General features: G+C 39.0%; 1 protein-coding gene across 1 annotated transcript in view; it reads left to right on the forward strand.

Moving 5' to 3' along the window:
• POLA1 (DNA polymerase alpha 1, catalytic subunit) overlaps positions 1-19,401 on the forward strand; it is a 245,653-nt gene that overhangs the window by 111,207 nt on the left and 115,045 nt on the right. The window contains exons 33-34 of the mRNA XM_068144815.1: positions 2,121-2,302; positions 4,053-4,184. Coding sequence (XP_068000916.1) covers positions 2,121-2,302; positions 4,053-4,184 — 314 coding nt within the window. The remainder of the gene's footprint in view (positions 1-2,120; positions 2,303-4,052; positions 4,185-19,401) is intronic.

The raw sequence follows: 19,401 nt of genomic DNA on the forward strand, positions 1-19,401 counted from the left end.
ACAGCAAAGTAAGTTCAGAGATAGGTGTGATTTAAATTCCTCCAATGAATTTTTTTTCCTGTTAAATTATTACCAAATGTCCAGATGTTTATTTGCTGTTGCTGGTTTTGACTGCGTATTGGAAAACTGCAGTTGTCTGAAGACCATTATTTATCTCCTTTTATCTTTTATTTAGTGAACTGCTTTACTCTGTATTTGCCTTTTGGGGAACAGCTGAAGACAGATTTCTAGCTGAACTTTAATGACGTCTGTAGCAGAAAGTTTCTGCAGTGTTTTTTCATTCCACTTCTGAACTTGGAATAAACTCAAGACATTTTGTGTGTATTCACCATTACAGTGTTAGATCCAACCTGCTCCATACTTACATAACGTTCCTTTTTCCAAAATATTAATGCTAAGCTCAAGTCTCCCCTATCTGAAACTTTCATCTACTACCTGTGTTGCAGAACATGCTCTTTGTTTTCTCAAACACCAAATATATCAGCAACACTTTGTACCAAAAAGAAAAAAGGAGGAAGGGGAAAAAAAAAAAAAAAAAGATGGAATCAAACACTGCAACACAATTACATATGTATTAGAGTGTAAAATAAGCTCCTAGCAGTATTTTTTGCTTTGATTGCTTCTTTCTTTTAATGAATACTAGAGAACTGTATTAAAAGTTTACTAACCTCTCAAAGGTAAATTGTTATACTTAGGCATTGCCCTTTGTTTCTCTAGTTAAAATTAAAATAAGATTGATTAAATTTTAGTGAAACCCCTATTCTACCAAGAACCAAGTGAACTTATTTGACAGTGTATTTTCCTTGTCCTTGAATGTCTTTTAGGATTGCAAGATAGAACTTCAGAATAGCAGCAGTAAAGTCACACATTAAATCTTTTATATAATGACAGTCTACATCTGTCTGTATCACACAACTGCTTTATATATGCAATATTTGTGTAGTTTAAGGGAATATTATTCCTAAACATGAGCTTTAAGTCTTCCAGGTCCTGTATGAAAATTAAAAAAACTGGAAAATCTAAATTGGAATCTTTCTTGCTCTCTCTGTGGTAATTATTACATTTATTACTGGAATTTACAGCAGGTATGGGTTAGTACAGGATAATCAGCTACTCGATTTTTTGAAGTGTTTCTCTTAGATCTTTTTAATAATAAAGTAAACCATGGTTTTCTGAATGTTTTCTCTTCCATGCTCATCTGATTTTCTTGTTTTCTAGTATGTGCTGTTTGCTAGAGTTACCAAAAAGAACCAAAACAACCAACTCTGCATATGGGGTACATAGACTTTTAAAAGGTTGCACATGACAAAAGATGACCAAACTGGTGGATTTTTATTAAGTTTACTTTGGCAATCTTATTCTTAAAGCAGTGAACTTCGTGCTTGCTTGCTTATTTACTTATTCGTGGTTGAATCAGTATTTTTAGGGTCTCTTTTGTCTATTTATTTGTTTAAAATCCTGAGTTCTGGCAATCAAAAACAAAGCATTTTGTCTCCAGCGCTGCCGTTTTAAATGCTGCTGCTGAATTTTAACCACTGCATTAGATTGAAACCTACATGCTGTTAACCACTGAGCCAAAATGAAATCGACCACTGCATTGAAATCAGAGTTGGCAGTTGTATAAGGACTTGAAGGAGTTGGTAATAGCAGTGCACCCGTGTTTCTTTTAATGGGGTTTTTATTCTCTGTTTTCAGTTTTAATGGTGCCATTTTGATTTAAAGACTGTTTCTTAATAACAATGCACATTTTTATTGAAATATTTTCAATGTAACTTAAGAAGAAAATAACAATAAAGCCATCCATAAGGAGTGGTTTCCTCAGAAACAAAATGTACTGTTGCATACTCCCATGATAATGCAGCGTGCTTGTTTTTTTTATGAAGCAATCTTGCATAAGAAGACTTCCTTCGTGGTCCGTGAATCTTTATTCCTGGTGAAATATTGTAAAATGTGTTTCTGCTTTGCAGAGGAAGTTTTGCTAAGGGGAGATTTTTTTCAGCTCCTGAATTTACATTTTGTAACTTTTTCTTTTGACTCTGCTTCACCAAGCACATGAAAAATTGAGCCTACTTGCATGGTTGACCTCTTAGTCTTTTGAAATTTTTGTTTCTTATTAATAGGACTGGATCCCTCCCAATTCAAAGTCCATCACCATTACCATAAAGATGAGGAGAATGATGCCTTGGTTGGTGGCCCAGCTCAGCTCACTGATGAAGAGAAGTATAGGGATTGTGAAAGATTCAAGTTTTGCTGCCTCAAATGCGGAACAGAAAATATTTATGACAATGTCTTTGATTGTTCGGTTAGTTGGTTTGGTCTTTTATTTCGTTTCTCTGTTTCATTTCTGTTCATCAGCGAGGGAGAAAAATAGTTACAGAGAGAACAGCTTTTCAGATAGGATCCATATGATTTCAGAGATGATACCATATTGCCTGAGTCCTGCTATTTATAGCTTTGGAAGAGAAATTTGCTGATAGGATAGCGCTGAAATATTTTTCCTATTTTTGCTTTTCAGCTGTGTCGTCTAGCAGAACATGGGAGATTATCTGGCTTCATTAATCTGTTTGCCCACAGTCGTGAATGATTGTTGCTGTAACTTTTAAAGGAATCCTTATCTTAACACCTTAGTAACTTCCAGTTCTCTGTTTAATGAAACTTTTGTGTAGTAATGGCAATTTCTTATCCTAAATCACATTAATTGGAACAAAATGTTTTTGGAACTTGTGTTTATCTTGCTACATCCCACCTCCTTTCTTCACAGTAAGGTTTTTCTGTGTTATCTTGCCTTCTGACTTTGTGTATAGAACATAAAAAGTCATAGGGGTACATTCTTGTTGAGAAGTTCTGCCAAAAAATGTATCTCTGACCTTGGATCTCAACTTGAAATAGGGCCAAGTATTTAACTCCACATCAATGTTATATATGCATTAGTCATTGGCAAATTAGCGAGCTTCAGAGTAGTGAAAACCTTGAAAATGAAAGCAAATAAATCTTTTATCTAAATTAAAAGCAATTATTTGGAGTTAATTTGGACAAACAGCAGATGTTTTGCATTTTTTTGAACCAAAATAAAGCAGCCTTTGGAAGCAAGAGGAAAAGACACAAATCAAGCGATACTTTGTGAATCCTTGACTTTTGTTCATTACAGCTGTAAGCAAGATAGTTGATTGCATGTAGGCTTGACCATTTGCAGATGGGCTAACTTAGAGAGAAGTGGATGGCAGACTCCTTAGGAAAAAAAGAAGGGGGGGGGGGGGGGGGGGGGGGCAAAGGAACCCCACCAAACAACAAAAGAAACCACTGCTAAAACCACACAGACCACTGACAGCCTCCCTCCACCTGGAATTATTTAGTGTAGTTGGTGGGAATTTAGCCAAGATGAGTCACAAAAGCTAAGTCTTACCTTGAAAGAAAGTTTTCTACAAGTTATATAACTGTCTGTCCTACCAGGCTGTCCTTATTTTAATGAGAATTCTACCATCCTAATTTCAGCTCCTCACACATCACTCTCAGATTCTCAAATTTTAATGTCAGGTGCTCATAAGGTTTTGCAGTGAAGGGGAATTATATGGTGTAAACCCATAAGCTGTTCTTTGCACTTGGAGAAAATAAAAGATGATGATGGTGGTGGTCTTATTGAACAAGGCTTGGCTCTAAATCCTGGTCTCAGTTTCATATTTGATAATTGATTTCAATGTTCTGGTTAAGTGGAATGGAGCAGGACTTTGATGGTCCTGACAAAACAAGCCAGTGTTGTTAAGGGGGAGACAGAGGAGCATGATTTGTCTGTAGATGAAATTTTATACTCAGCTTGATTTTTTGGAATTATTAATCTCATAAGAGGTGAAGAAGCATGCTCTCCAAAAGACCTTTCATTTAGAAGAAAATGGGACAACTGTAGGTCAGAGAAGTTTTTTATGTGGGTGTGGCCAACTGTGATGGGAAGAAAGAAGGCCTAGATACTATTTTTAAGTCTAAACTTCTGTGATGACTTTTGCTACACTCATCTGTTGTAGTAATGCAGGCTGGATTTTTTACACTTCTGCTTACAGGGGCAATTTATTGAACCCAGCTTGCAAAGGTGCAGTAAGACTGAATGTGAAGAGCCCCCTTTCAACTCAGTGGTTCAAATGAGCAACAAGTTACTGTTGGATATGAGACGCTTCATCAAAAAATACTATCTTGTAAGTATTCACAAAATACTCTGCCATATGAAATGAGCTTTCTCGGTGGTGCTGGGTTTTTAGTGGCTGTCATGTTCCTTTTTCTTTTTGTTTTTTTCCCTTTTCCTATAGTCCAAGGTAGTAGGATGCAATATCAGCTTTCTGAAAATAATCAATGAATGTTTTCAAATCCTAATTTAGAATTCTCAGTTCAGTCTCAAGTCCAAATAGTCAGTATTTTAATTTTTGTCACTGTGTCAGCATTATTGCAGTTTTCCAGATTTTTAGACAAAAAAACGTGCAGAATTGATTGTCTTAATGCTTGTGAGAAAATCTGTGAAGCCTACCAAATATGCAGATATCAATTTTTCATGTAATAGAAATCTGATTCTCTTTCTGCAACTCAAATTGATGTGTACAATGTTGCATTGTGAAAAGCCCTGTAGAACTTATTTGAAGTGCAACAGGAAGAGAAAGGCTATAAATCTTTCTTCACTATAAATCTTTCTTCATAATGATTGAGAAAGATAAAACAAGGAGAAAGATAGGTAGTTAATTAATTTGATATAACTCTCCTTTGAGGGAGGCAGTGCAAGAAATGCCAACAGTAGTGGTTGGCTTTTTGTAGCATTGGGGGTGGGGTGAAATTGTAATATTTGAAACTTCTATCTTCATACTATCCAAAGTGGTGACTGGTTAAGGGGAAAAGAAAAATCTGTGACTTTTAAATTGTATCCATTTGGTTTGCATCTGTAGTATGCTGAAAGCATCCTATTTTGTGAGTTGGCAGCTAGCCATTTTGAGTCAGATTTTCATAGATCTTCTCCTGTTGCCTGCCCGCCTGCTTTTTATGGTTGTCTAACATTGGTTTCACAGCTTCAGAACAGACATCAGTTTTGAGGACACTCATAACCTTTGGGAGCTCATAACTTTTGGTATACTTGAAAATATAAATTGGGTTTGGAAATTTGGCCTGTAAATTAATGTCTTACCTAGTATACAGTGTGGGTTTTGTAAGCATTAATGATATCCTTTTGCAGACAACAGCTGAGAATTATCTATAGTTTGGTACTAAGTGTGTATTTTGTATTATCTTTCTTCTGTATGTATTGTTTCTGGAAATATGATCATTCTTTTCTGGAAATATGATCATTTCTGGAGGTGTAAATAGTTTTTTTTTAAGGCCTTTGCATTGAAAGGAGTACAGAGTATTTAAGATCAGGCAGTGCTTCACAAGGTGGGGATAGATTGTTCCTTTATGTTGAAGGTGGATGTCTTGGACAGGTAAAGTTACCAGAATGTGAGATCTTGCTTGACTTTCTTGCAGAGTCCAACTGGCTGCAAAATAACCATTCAGTTAATATTGTTATACATAATTATATTAAATGCTGCACTGCATGATTAAAAAAACATGGCAAAGTAATATGTTTACACAGACTGCTTTGTATAAATAGTTCCTTTTGATTTAATTTTTCTTAGACATTACACAATGCCATATGCTAAGTAATTTCTGGCATCTAAAGTGCTAGAATATGTGGGCACAGGATGTGCAGTTGTAAACGTGATGAATGAAAGAAGATAGATAAGGGGGAAAAAGTGTTGGAATATTTTTCTCTGGGGTTTGTTTTGATATATTTTTTTTTTAAGACCAAGCTGTGAAATGTTTTAATATTGAACACTGCAATATGCTTACCTTGTATTATAAACCCATTATATAAACCTATTAAGTATCTTACTACATGGTATATAAAAAGATGAAGTGTCCTTCATAAGGAATTTATTTGTCCTTGTAAGTAAAAGCTTTATAAACTCTGTCATATTTTTAGTACTGAGAATTTACTTTTAACCTAGTTATAATAATAAGGTTTAAAACTGTGATTTGACTGTGGAATATATTCAGACTCTGGAAATGTTGAGGCTATTTTGTTGTAAAAAGTAATTTCCAAATTGCACTGTTGTTCCCTTTTACAAAAGGGCTTTCCAGTGAATTGGGCAAGTAAACTTTTTTTTGTCCTGTTAGCTCTTTGAAAAATCAGATGCTGTGAGTTTTAGTTTATTCTTTTCATCAAGTGCTTGTAGTGACTGTATAACAGCTGGAGTTGAAATTAACCAAATGGGTGTTTACACTAATATATGTAATCCTATAAACTATGAAGACACACCCAGAAGTAGTATGGCAAAGAACTGCCTGAACCAAACTTTGAGATGCTTACTTAACAGTCTCCTATTGTAGTGGCTGCACCTGAAAGGCACAGAAATTACAAATTTTAAATACACAAATACATAGTCTAACTTTATCACATCATTTTTGCTATTTTTTTTTCTAGCTGTCACTGTAGTTTGTGTGTTGGTCAAATGGCACATGATGCAAAAGCATAAAATGCAATCATGAATTTTTTAACATTTAAAGTAAAAGAGCTGCCTTTTATGGAGGCAGCCCTATCAAGAGCCTGATCAACAGCTCATTGAAATGAATAAGCTTACTTTTTTTTACAGTGAGCTTTGAATCAGGTTGGTTTTTAAGTGTGGAATATCGTTGCATCTTGTTTCCTTTAGTCTGTTTAATGCTGTTTCCTTTAGTCTGTTTAATGTTTCCTTCAGTCTATTTAGTGTCGTTTCCTTCAGTCTATTTAATGTTCAGTCTGTACAAGTGCTTTTGTATATCGTTGTGTAGATTTAGTGCCCTAAAAATCTAGAAGTGGAAAATCTTCTTACCCTTTTTTGGCACATAAAACTCATAAATAAATAAATACAGTGGTGATACACTTCTTTCCTTTGAAAAGATGCAAATCTAAGTGTAAAGAGAATTTTATACCCCTCCCAGAATCACATTGCTTTTGTAAATTACTCATCTTTATACAAAATTTTCTGCAGCCATTTTTTGCCATTAAAAACTGAAATATTTTCTTATCTGCCATCCTAAACATATCTACCATTCCTCCAGTATTTAGCAGTCTCTTAATGGTATTAACAATACAAATCCTAAGCATATCTACCATTCCTCCAGTATTTAGCAGTCTCTTAATGGTATTAACCATACAAATCGTAATCATCTTACACCTAACTGTAAATACATCTCCAAAATGCCATGCAAAGATTTTATTTCTTTTTTCAGAAATGCATTATTCTAGGAGAGATTGTTCCTGTTGTGTGCATGCTTTCTTTTTCTTTTTTCTTTTTTTTTATTTTTTTCCCCCTCCTTAATTCTGCTTCAGAAGAGCAAATAGATGAAAAGAGAGAGAAACGCTAGCTAATCTAAATTGGGAAATGAAGAGGGCTTTTTTAAGCATGAAAATTTCATCATCTTGTCAGCTGGCAGAATGCCTGCTGTGTGGATTCACAAAGGCTAAGAATTACACTTTCATGAAATTTTCCTCACTAACTGCCCTGGTTAATTTGAAAGATAACCCACTGTTCTAATTCATTCCTCAATTGGGCGGTGCAGGTTTTATCTTTGATCTGACAAAGCATTTGTGTTAATCGTTTTGGCCCTCTACTAGACACTCTTGGGATTGTGCTTTTACAATAAATGTGTCTGTGATAGCTCTTTAGTCTATTATACTTACAATAGATCCATAGAACTGGTAATTAATTCTGTACTGCTTTGGAAATGGGGAAGAATAGGTGTAGCACTGTCAAGTGCTGCTGGGAAGTTTGTTTAGCTAGTTCATTTTTGAAGTGTTACCCTCAGCCATCAATGAAACATCCATGCTAGGGAATGGGTGAAAGCTGAAATCTGCAAGCATAAATGGGGGGACGGGGCGGGGGGGGGGGGAACAAAAAACAACTGACCAGCTTTTGTGCATAAGGAGGGTGTCATTTCATTTATAGTAAGTGGATCTAATGATTATGATGGAAACTGTTTTGTGTTTCCCACTAGAATATTCAAATGCTCATTTTTGAACACTTGATAAATAAATGCCAACTCTCAGATCCCCTTTTCAAAAGCCCTGTAAAAATCAGCATTCGCATCCAGAAAATGAATCCCATATCTAACTCAGCTGGGGAGGTGTTAATTTTGCCAGCTAAAAAGAACTGAATAAACGAGCCCAACACATTGTAGATGCCATTTGAATAGTAGCAAAATTCATACTGAACTGGTTGGACTGGGAAGCTGTTGTCCCTGAAGCAGCAGGTTTTTAATCTTGTTTTTTTAAATGCACACCTCTGGTATTCCTAGTAGTGTATTTATAGGCCTAAACCTATTTTTATGTAGATGCTGTTTAGATGCCATCTAGTTAAAGAGTATTTGATATCCTTAAATCCTTTAATGTTTGGGGTTTTTTTTCCAAAATGCATAAAATGATGCAAATTTCAAAAGGATTTCAGAAAATGTTGAGGGGAAAAAACCCCAACCAAAACCAACCAACCAAAATATATTGGTTCAACCTGTCTTGCACTGGGTTTGTTTTGCAGTCTTTTTCTACCGGACTGCCGTAACCCGCAGGCAGAAGTGAGTTTGAAGGCTATTGAACACAGCTAAATAACTTTATACTGTTCAGCTGGGAAAATTCAGTGTTCAATAGCCCTCAAAATTTCTCATTTCATACCTGTGGTGGGGTGGTGTACTGCTTGCACATTAGGTCGCAGTATAAAAGCACGCTGACACGCTTTTCAAGATGGTTCAATTATTATTTTATCTACATTTATATATATATATTTCTCTTCTGACTGTTGTAGAGAAGTTCTTGGGGTTTGCATTAGTATTCTTTTGCCCTTAAAAAAGGTAAAGGATTTATAAACAAGATAATGTTATAAGAAGCAGTAGCATTCACACAGGTTTGGGGATTGCATGGTGTATTTGCTAAAAGGAACAAAGATGACAGGGCTCATTGTGAACCTGGAATATCCCACGCTTCAATCAAGTGTATTGCCAACAGCCCACAGGTGTACACCACATGAACAGGTGAAAATATGATTGTAGATGATGGTGATGACTTTTGTCATCGTGTTCTTGCAACAGTCATGTGTTGAAAGCTTTTTTTTTTTTTTGTTTAGTGGATGGGTAGGAATAAGAAGTTTCTTTGGCTTGAGGGAAAGGTAGCACCAATAGTACAGTATTCTTTTGTTGTGCTAATAATACTGGAATTATCTAGGCCAGAAAAAAGAAGGGCTTGAGCACCTCACCTGTGAGGATGGGCTGAGAGAGTTGGGGTTGTTCAGTTTGGAGAAGAGAAGGCTCCGAGGAGACCTTATTGTGGCCTTCCAGTATCTGAAGGGGGCTACAGGAAAGCTGGTGAGGGACTTCTTAGGATGTGGGGTAGTGACAGGACTGGGGGGAATGGATCCAAGCTAGAGGAGGGGAGATATAGGAGATTAGATGTTAGGAAGAAGTTCTTCCCCATGAAGGTGGTGAGACACTGGAACAGGTTGCCCAGGGAGGTGGTGAAAGCCCCATCCTTGGATGTTTTTAAGGCTAGGCTGGATGTGGCTCTGAGCAACCTGATGTAGTGTGAGATGTCCCTGCCCATGGCATGTGGGTTGGAACTGGATGATCCTTGGGGTCCCTTCTAACCCTGATAATTCTGTGATTCTGTAATTGTGACACCAGTTAATGTGGTAGGCACAACCAGATACCTAGACTCTGCTGTGGGATTAACTCTAGTGATTGTTTTGAGTCCTTCCTGTTTGTATTCGGATGGGTATCTGAGTCTTTTCCAAGTCTGAATTTGTTATCACTGTCATTGTGGTTTATACATACAGAAACCGAGACATTTATTTTTAGCATTGAAAGCTTCCAAGTCAAGGCAGAATGAAAAGCAATTGGACTGAAAGATAAAAGATTAATGTGATTCCATTCACAGTTTACTGGAGACCTGAGAAGAGAGGATAGGGAGGCTGCCACTAGATTATCAAGAGCTTTCTCCTCCCCTCCACAGTAGAATTTTCAGATTCTTTCCTTGATTGCTGTTGACAAATAGGTTGTATTTGGAACCCTGTTTTGGCTAACCAGGAGGAAATTAGAAATACCTTGGTTATTGAACAGAGCAGTCAGTATTCTGCCATATAGAAAAGTTATGCATCTGTCTGAGAGTTTATTGAGTAATAAAAGGTAACCCTTTGGTCACCATCTGTAGTGCATTTTGGGGATGAGCAAGCAGTTATTTGTCACAGCACTCATAGTGTCTATTAACTGGAATTGATTCACTGTTACAGCAACTTCTCCATGATGTACCCTGTAAAGGAATTGTTTGGTTTAGACTTGGAGCATCAATATGATTTTTAGTGAAGTGTTTCAAAGTAAGGATCAATATCTTTACAAAGGGTTTAACTCTCTGCATTGGATTTTACTAGCCATGGCAATCATGCATCCATCTCACTGACGAATGAGTGAGGCTGAGTGTGTCTCTGCACTCCAAATTTTCACCACTGGGAAGGAGTGAGCATAAGCAAAGAGGCAGTATCTGTTTGCTGTTGATTGTTCCCAGTTCTTAGTTCACAGTGTGGTACCTTGCCAGAGAACACCTAATGACACTAGATATCTCTCTCAGCCCTTTGTAGAAAAGGCTTCCCAGGCTGGCCACCACATGGAATGGGTTCTAAGAAATGGGGATTGCTTCAATAGAGTAAAACTAACTTTGTAATTTCCTCTGTAGGTAGAATACAGGAACGTAAGGGCTTATTATCACAATAATTTGTCTGCTTAGGCTTCTAAATGGCAGTATTGTGAAGATCATGTCACAGAAAGTGTGCCCAGAGGTAAATATGGTCATGGTTATGATTGCCACCAAGTGTGTAATGTTTACCTAGGTGATTGAATCACTCATATAATAACAAGATGTTGCTGTCTTGAGAGGATTACAGAATGCACTGGCTTTGAAGGTACTCTGTTGGAACTGATCTGTTGCCCCAGTTGAAGCAATGATGAATTTTGGCAACACCTGGAGAGCCTGTTTGTGCTGCAGTGTAGAGATATGGTTGCAGCTTTGTGTAGCTGATCTGACTTTAAACTCCCTACAAGGTGTGTAGCTTTAGTATCCCAGTAGCGGTATTTGTTAAGTGATTCTGTAGCCAAGAATTTAAACTCTTGGGCACATCCCTGCAGCCTATGGAGACATCTGCCGCAACTGCATTACTAACAGTGCCTGAGCGAGCTACCTTGAGAGAGAGCGAAAGGGTCCTTTGGACACTTGGACTGACAGAGTTGCTCTGGATGCTATGCAGCTTTGTAGCTTTCTGAAACTATTTCAGTAACAAATCATGAAGCACAGGAGTATTTATGACAAATGGGTGATGTTGAAAAGAGCAATATTCATCTTACCTCTTTTTACACTAGTTTTAGGGAGCCATTTTAAATATCTTCAGAGTTTTGTTATGCTCAGTTGAGATTTTTGATGGAAAAGAATCCCACTGGTCTCCAATTAGAGATATTACAAGAAGCAGAACTCCAAATAAACTGATTAAGTCTTAAAATGAGTTTTAAAACCACCATTTATCATGAAATTTTGATACAGTTAATGCCTTACAGTACAGTAACTTGGAGCAATAATTTATTATCAAATAGGATTGTCTGATTTATTCTACAGAAACTTCTAACAGAGAACACATTACCAATTTGTTAGGAGATGACACAAGTCAGGGTCTGTTGACCTTGAATAGATCCATAGAATGGGTTAGGTTGGAAAAGACCTTGAGGATCATCTAGTTCCAACCTCCCTGCCATGGGCAGGGACACCTTCCACTAGTCCATGCTGTTCAAAGTCTCACCCAATCTGGCCTTAAACACCTCCAGAGAAGGGGCATTCATGAGCTCCCTGGGCAACCTGTTCCAGTATTTTACCACCCTCACTTTGAAGAATTTGTTCATAATCTCTAGTCTAAATTTCTCCTCCTCAAGCTTAAAGCCATTGCCTCTTGTCCTATCATTGCAAGCCCTTTTGTATGTATAACTAGCAATACTTACAGTACTCAAGCATCCTTCAGGAGAATCAAAGCTAAAATGTGAAACTGAAGAGACCACATTTTCACTGGATATGGTTCTTTTCACAAAAGATAACTTTGACATTCATAGCCTAAAAATTATGTCCTTGTCAGAAATGTTTTCTTAGAAGGCACTAATAATACAGAAATCCCTGGTCCAGTGCTGATTTTAAGTGAAAATGACTCGCTTTAAGGCTTTTTTAGACGAAAATACATAAAGGGGGTCCAACTGTGGTAATCAGAGTTGAATTGGCTTAGAGTCATAGAATGGCTTAGATGGGAAGGGACCTTAGAGATCATCTACTCCAACCTTCCCACCATGAGCAGGGACACCTTTCAACTAGACTCAGCCTCATCCAACCTGGCCTTGAACACCCCCAGGTAGGAGGCATCCACAACCTCCCTGGGCAGCCAATTGCAGAATCTCACCACCCTCATACTGAAGAACTTCTTCTTAAGATTCAGCTTAAACCTGCTCTCCCTGAGCTTAGAACCATTCCCCCATGTCCTACTGCTAGACACCATCATGGAAAGTCCCTCCGCAGCCGTCCTGTAGGATCCCTTCAACTTTTGGAAGGCAGCTCTAAGGTCCACAGCCTGGAATCTTCTCTAGGCTACACACTGGATGCTACATACAGGTGAAAACCTGTTTAGGAGCACAGCTTTACTATCTACTTATTCCAATAAGCTTCTGCAGTCAAATCCCCATCTCCAACAGTAACCATCCAAAGTGGTTATTTACTTAATGCCTGGGAAAACAAAAACTCTCCTTGCATACCTCTAAGATTTTTCACATACAGAACTTCTAGGAACCAAGCTGAAAAGTCTGAACTACCCATCTGATCCTTGACTGCTTACATCCATTTTTACTCGCTGCACCAAATACGGAATAACATCAAGTACTAAACAGGTGTCTGTCGAATTTAAGTCTTTCAAACAGTCTCCTAACTACAAAACTTCTCTGCAATGAGATTTTGAACACTAGAATCACTTCTGCTGAGGAAGACCTCATTTAATTTTTCTGAGAGTACTTTACCAAGAAATAGAGCAGCAACTAACCATTACTGCAAGGATTTTGTGACAATTTTAACTGCTTTAAACCAGAAAAATGAAAATGCTTCTTTTTACATCTCAGGCTAGGGAAAAAATAGACACCTTCAATACCCATTCCCCCTACACCAAGGCAAAGCATGCTGAAGAAAACATAGGTGTTTTTCATGTCTGCTCTTCTCCCAGGCAACCAGCACCAGAACAAGAGGACACAGTCTCAAGCTTTGCCAGGGGAGGTTTGGGCTGGAGGTTAGGAAGAAGTTCTACACAGAGAGAGTGATTGCCCATTGGAATGGGCTGCCTGGGGAGGTGGTGGAGTCACCATCACTGGAGATGTTTAGGAGGAGACTGGATGGGGTGCTTGGTTGCATGGTTTAGTTGATTAGGTGGTGTTGGATGATAGGTTGGACACGATGATTTTGAAAGTCTCTTCCCACCTGGTCTGGTCTGGTCTATTCTATTCTATCTCACAATCCCCAAGATTTTCTTATTCAAGAATCTGATGGAAAGTGGACTATTAAAGGCAGCATCAAACTAAAATTTTTGCAAGGTATCAAAAATTTGTTTCCCAGATACTCTAAATTTTATTTAAAGCTTTCTATTAAAGCCAAAGGCAGGTTCATAGTAAAGACTAGAAACTTTAGGACAAGCAACTTAGGATTTCTTAAAATTATTACAAAGCATTCCATATTTTGTTCTTTTATATGAGAAGACCCCAGGGGGACCTTAGAGCTGCTTTCCAATACCTGAAGAGATTCATAGAATCATAGAATCAATAAGGGTGGGAAAGACCTCAAAGATCATCAAATCCAACCTGTCACTCAACACCTCATGACTACTAAACCATGGCACCAAGTGCCATGTCCAGTCCCCTTCTTGAACACCTCCGGGGATGGTGACTCCACCACCTCCGGGCAGCACATTCCAGTGGCTAACAACTCTCTCTGTGAAGAACTTTCTCCTCACCTCGAGCCGAAACCTCCCCTGGTGCAGCTTGAGACTGTGTCCTCTTGTTCTGGTGCTGGTTGCCTGGGAGAAAAGACCAACCCCATCCTGGCTACAAACTCCCTTCAGGTAGTTGTAGACAGCAATAAGGTCTCCCCTGAGCTTCCTCTTCTCCAGGCTAAACAACCCCAGCTCCCTCAGCCTCTCCTCATAGGGCTTGTGCTCAAGGCCTCTCCCTGGTCTTGTTGCCTTTCTCTGGACATGTATGAGAGTCTCAATGTCCTTAAATTGAGGGGACCAGAACTGGACACGGTACTCAAGGTGTGGCCTAACCGGTGCTGAGTACAGGGGCAGAATGACTTCCCTGCTCCTGCTGGCCACACTATTGCTGATACAGGCCAGGATGCCATTGGCCTTCTTGGCCACCTGGGCATACTGCTGGCTCATGTTCAGCCAACTGTCAATCAGTACCCCCAGGTCCCTTTCTGCTTGGCTGCTCTCCAGCCACTCTGTCCCCAGCCTGTAGCACTGCATGGGGATGTTGTGGCCAAAGTGCAGCACCCTGCACTAGGACTTGTTAAATGTCGTCATGCTGAACTCTGCCCACCTGTCCAGCCTGTCAAGGTCCCTCTGGAGAGCCCTCCTATCCTCTAACAGATCACCACCTGCTCCCAACTTGGTGTCATCTGCAAATTTTCTGATGGCTGACTCAATCTCCTCATCCAGATCATCAATAAAGATATCGAACAGGATGGGGCCCAACACTGATCCCTGGGGGACTCCACTAGTGACTGGCTGCCAGTTGGATGTGGCACTGTTCCCCATCACTCCCTGGCCTTGGTCCTCCAGCCATTTCCTAAACCAGCACAGAGCAATGCTGTCCAAGCAGGGAATGGTTTTAAGCTGAGGGAGATTAGGTTTAGACTGGATCTTAGGATCTTAGGAAGAAGATCTTCAATAGGAAGGTGGTGGGACTTCTCTGGGAGGTTGTGGATGCCTCCTCCCTGGGTGTGTTCAAGGCCAGGCTGGATGAGGCCTTGAGCAGCCAAGTCTAGTTGAGAAGTGTCCCTGCCTATGGTGGGGACATTGGAGTAGATGATCTCTAGGGTCCCTTCCAACCTAAGCCTTTCTCTGAAGAGTCCTTGAAGCTTGTCAGTTACTTTGGCTAGATTTGTCTTCAAATTATATTTCATTGTATGGCAGGGGCTGATGGACTTAACTCCTAGTTTTTACTGAACATTAATTACTCTATTACTTTTGTCCATATAAAAATGGGGGGGTTATGGTCTCTTTTTTGTTCCGCAAATGGAGCCTGCTGCTGGTTGTTCTGGCAGATTCAGCTTTGCCTGTGCTTTAGTCCCATGCTTTCTGTGATGGCACACAGTTTTTATTGCTAAAAATGAACCTCTCCTCCCTATTTCCATGCCATGCTGAAGATTATTGTCTCTTCCATCTTCCACAGCTGCAGCTGGGGAAAAAAAAACCCCAAACAAAAGCCGCATAGTCCTGCTGGAATCATTACAGGGGTTGAATGATGGCCTTGTTCACTTTCATCTGAGGAGTTTCACCTATGCAAGTGTCTTCAGCCCAGTAGATTCTTAGGCTTTGAGTCCACAAATGTGTGAGAGAAACATTTCTAAGTTTTTCCAAAGGTATATTAGGTTTCTACATGAAAATTATGGCTCTGCAGAATTTGACAAGTAGATGTTTTCCTTTTCTTCTGAAGCAAATCATTATTTTTGTAAGTGGCATCTGCAAGAGTGCCATCAAAAATCCACGAGGCTCAGTAAAGATCTCCAGATATAAAAGATGTTTATGCATGGATTGAACTAATTCCAGCTAAATATAAAAGTCTCAGTTTCAGGACTGTAGTGGGTGCTCAAATGTCTGCCACCTTTGTCTTCAACCTCCCGTGGAACAATATAAATAAAATGTTGATGTTAGAAGATTGGTTTGGTTTTTGTACTGGAGCAGAAAGCTGTTCAAGAGTGGAAAACAAGAAAGTATTAACTCCCAAATGGAGTTTCTTTAAGAAGATTAATATACCCTCTTGTTGTCACTATTGTCCCAGACATGGTGTATTAAATGGCATTTAAATGTCCTAGTGGACAGCAAGTTCTCCATGGGACAGCAATGTGCCCTTGTGGTCAAGAGGGCCAGTGGCATCCTGGGTTGCACTAAGAAAAGTGTGGCCCATAGGTCTATGGAGATTCTTCTCCCCCTTTACTCTGCCCTAGTGAGACCACACCTGGAATTCTTTGTCTGTTTCTGGGATCTGCTGGAGAGAGTCCAACGGAGAGCTACAAGGATGATTGCAGGACTTGGACATTTCTCCTATGAAGAGAGATTTAGAGCCCTGGGGCTGTTTAGTCTGGAGAAGAGAAGGCTGAGAGGAGGTCTTATCAACATGTATAAATATCTGAGGGGTGGGTGTCAAGATGAAGGTGCCAGGTGATGCCCAGTGATAGGACAAGGAATAATGGGTACAAGGCAGAACACAGTGGGTTCCATCTCAACATGAGGAGACACTTAACAGTGAGTGTGACAGCACTGGAGCAGGCTGCCCAGAGAGGTTGTGAAGTCTCCTTCTCTGGAGACTTCCACCTGGATGCACTGCAGTGTAGCCTGCCTTAAGGGGGGGTTGGACTTAATGATCTCTGCAGGTCCCTTCCAACCTCTAACATTCTGTGATTATTTTTTTTTCTTGTGTTCTTTTTTTTCATTTTGAAGCTTATAGGCATATACTTGTTAGAGAGCATTTTTGTAATAACATGCTTGCCTTTCCTAATGCAAACATGGCTTGGGTGGTGATATTCTTCCTTTTAGGTGCATTTGATGGAAGATTCTGTATTAAAGCCCTCAGTTTGGATTATGCATGTTTTTAATGTCTTAAGATGTTTGCATTAGCAACACTTAATTTCAGTACTCTGCCATGAATGTGAAGTATTTAGCATTGTGCATATTTTACAGTGGGTATGTCTTAATTATTGTTTAAATTTTTAGAAGTTGCTGGATTTACAAGTGTTATCTGAAAGGAGAAAATAGGAGGTGGAGTCAAGTGGAAGTGTATCCTCATCAATTCTGCAGTCAGCCCCCCAATTCCTTTGAGTGCAAGGCAACCCAGCTGTGAGGATTGCTGGTCACACTCTCATCAGAGAGAGAAAGAGAGGCGGGGGGAGAGAGAGAGAGAGAAAATTAGCAAGACAAAATTCCTTTCTATCAATCCTGGCTTTACACAAATTCAGACTTCTAAGTTCCCATACGTGAGAGTGTAACTTAATTTCCAAATTACATGATGAAAGCACATCTGTCCCAAAATTAATACCTCTTGAGAATATCATAATTGTATATACTGAAAATAATTAGTATCTGTAATTTGCAAGTCATAAATGTCTAATTTTTAGCGAAGTTGTTTGTTTCCATTTAAGATAAATTCTCAATTTAATATCCAAAGCAACATTCTCCTATACCACAAAGGGGCCAGAAATGTTTAAAAACACAGAACCCCTCACCACCCCCAAAACACAGAGACACCAAATGGCATATGCAGGATTCTGTTGCAGAATATAACATTAGATTTCTGCAAGAACTTTGTAAGTACTGTAATCATTTTTATTGGACTTTTTTTTTTCCTCATACTGAGGCAATTCGTACTTGTGGTCGGTTTAGGAATTAACCCCCAACATAAATTTTGGAGAATTACCCCAAAATAAATCACCAGACTACTGACTCAAAAGGTGTGGAAGCAAATTAAGCTATATTTACAAGCAAACTAAAATCTAGAAATATGAAATGCAATGAGTATGTACACAGTATATGCATTTACATATATTTATAGGTCAGGAACAACCCAAGAACCCCCCGCGAATTGTTCCCCAGGTCCCTCTGGATGGTCAGAGGGGCTGCTTGGAGCCTCCTCTCTACTGTTCCACTTCACCTCTCCCCAGCATTGTACCTTACAGAGTCCAAACAGATGACAGTTCAGCTCATATTCAAGGTCAGGAAAGAGATAAGAGAGCAATGCGTAAGCAGAGAGAAGTGAAAAAGAGACAGAATAGTTTATGCAACTAACTTTTATCCCAGTTATTATTTTGCATTCAATGGCTGACTTTTATTTACCTTATACTCAGAGATGTCCAGAAAGTTCCTATGCTTTGTTTATTGTTAGGAAACTGAGCTCCAAACCATACCAGTACTGGATGGTCTCACAATAGAACTAGCAGGTACCGAGCTACCACCTATCAAGTGCAAAGTTTGGATGTACAATTTGAATTTTGTAGTATTTCTCTTTTGTGTGTGTGTGTGTATGAGTAATGGCATTATTACAGCTAGTTAGAAATGTTAGATTGTCATCCACTAGTTAATGTAGTGTTGGTGGTGCTTTTTCACACTGTTCTTTGGTATTTGCATGTGGTTTTTCATGCTCATGTGAAGGAAGCAATTAATCAAATCCCCCCTCCCTCCTACTGATTTCTACCTCTCTCTTTTCTCTCTGTTGTATATCTCTTGTTTTTCTCTCTGTTCTCTACCTCTCTTATTCTCGCTGTGATAAGGCATCAGCATTTATACTGTCTTGTTCCTTTAATGGGGCATCTTTTGGGGATCACTTTGTTAGGTGTTTTGGGTTTGAGTTGTGTTTTGTTGGGTTTTGTTTTGTTTTGTTTTTTTAACCCAAGCAGTGAAGTAGCAATAATGGAGTAAACTGAATTGTGATATGGTCCTTGAGAGTTTCCTGGCTAATTAAACATAAGGTAATTATTTTAAGATCAAACATCCCTGCTCCCTCTCCAACCCCTTAAGTGAAAGAGACTGAAATACTTTGTAGGGAATTCGTAATTAAGATTCCGTATGATCTGAATTGTCTTTGGAGGCTTCCCAACAAGAGTGAGTCAGGCATCTTGAGGACTTTAGAATTAACAAAGTAAGCCTACGTTGCCTGCCAAGAAATGGTGAGGGATTGCTTCAATATTTTTTTCTCAGTCTTTTCTACTGAGTCCATTTGTGAAAGGTTTTGTGGCAGGATGCCACTCGGTATCTGGTATCATTCAGAAAAGAGCCTGACTACCTATTTGAGTAGCATCTGAGATTGTAGTGAAAATAAGGAAAATTGTGTAGGAGCAATTACAAACCTTCATAATGAGAAATATATTTAGTGTCTATATAAATTAAACCAGTGCCTTTCTAAATAGAGATCTGTGCGTGAGAAGTCAGCATCACAACCAAGGATTAGGTAGAGTCTGTTTGATTACAGGCCAGTTCTATTTCCAGATGCAAGGCATCTAGGCATATGGAGAAGAGAAAAGCCTAGGGAGACGTTATAGCA

This window comes from Melanerpes formicivorus, unplaced genomic scaffold (assembly GCF_026170545.1).
Source record: "Melanerpes formicivorus ecotype bairdi unplaced genomic scaffold, bMelFor1.0.p_v2 SCAF_11, whole genome shotgun sequence".
NCBI lineage: Eukaryota > Metazoa > Chordata > Aves > Piciformes > Picidae > Melanerpes > Melanerpes formicivorus.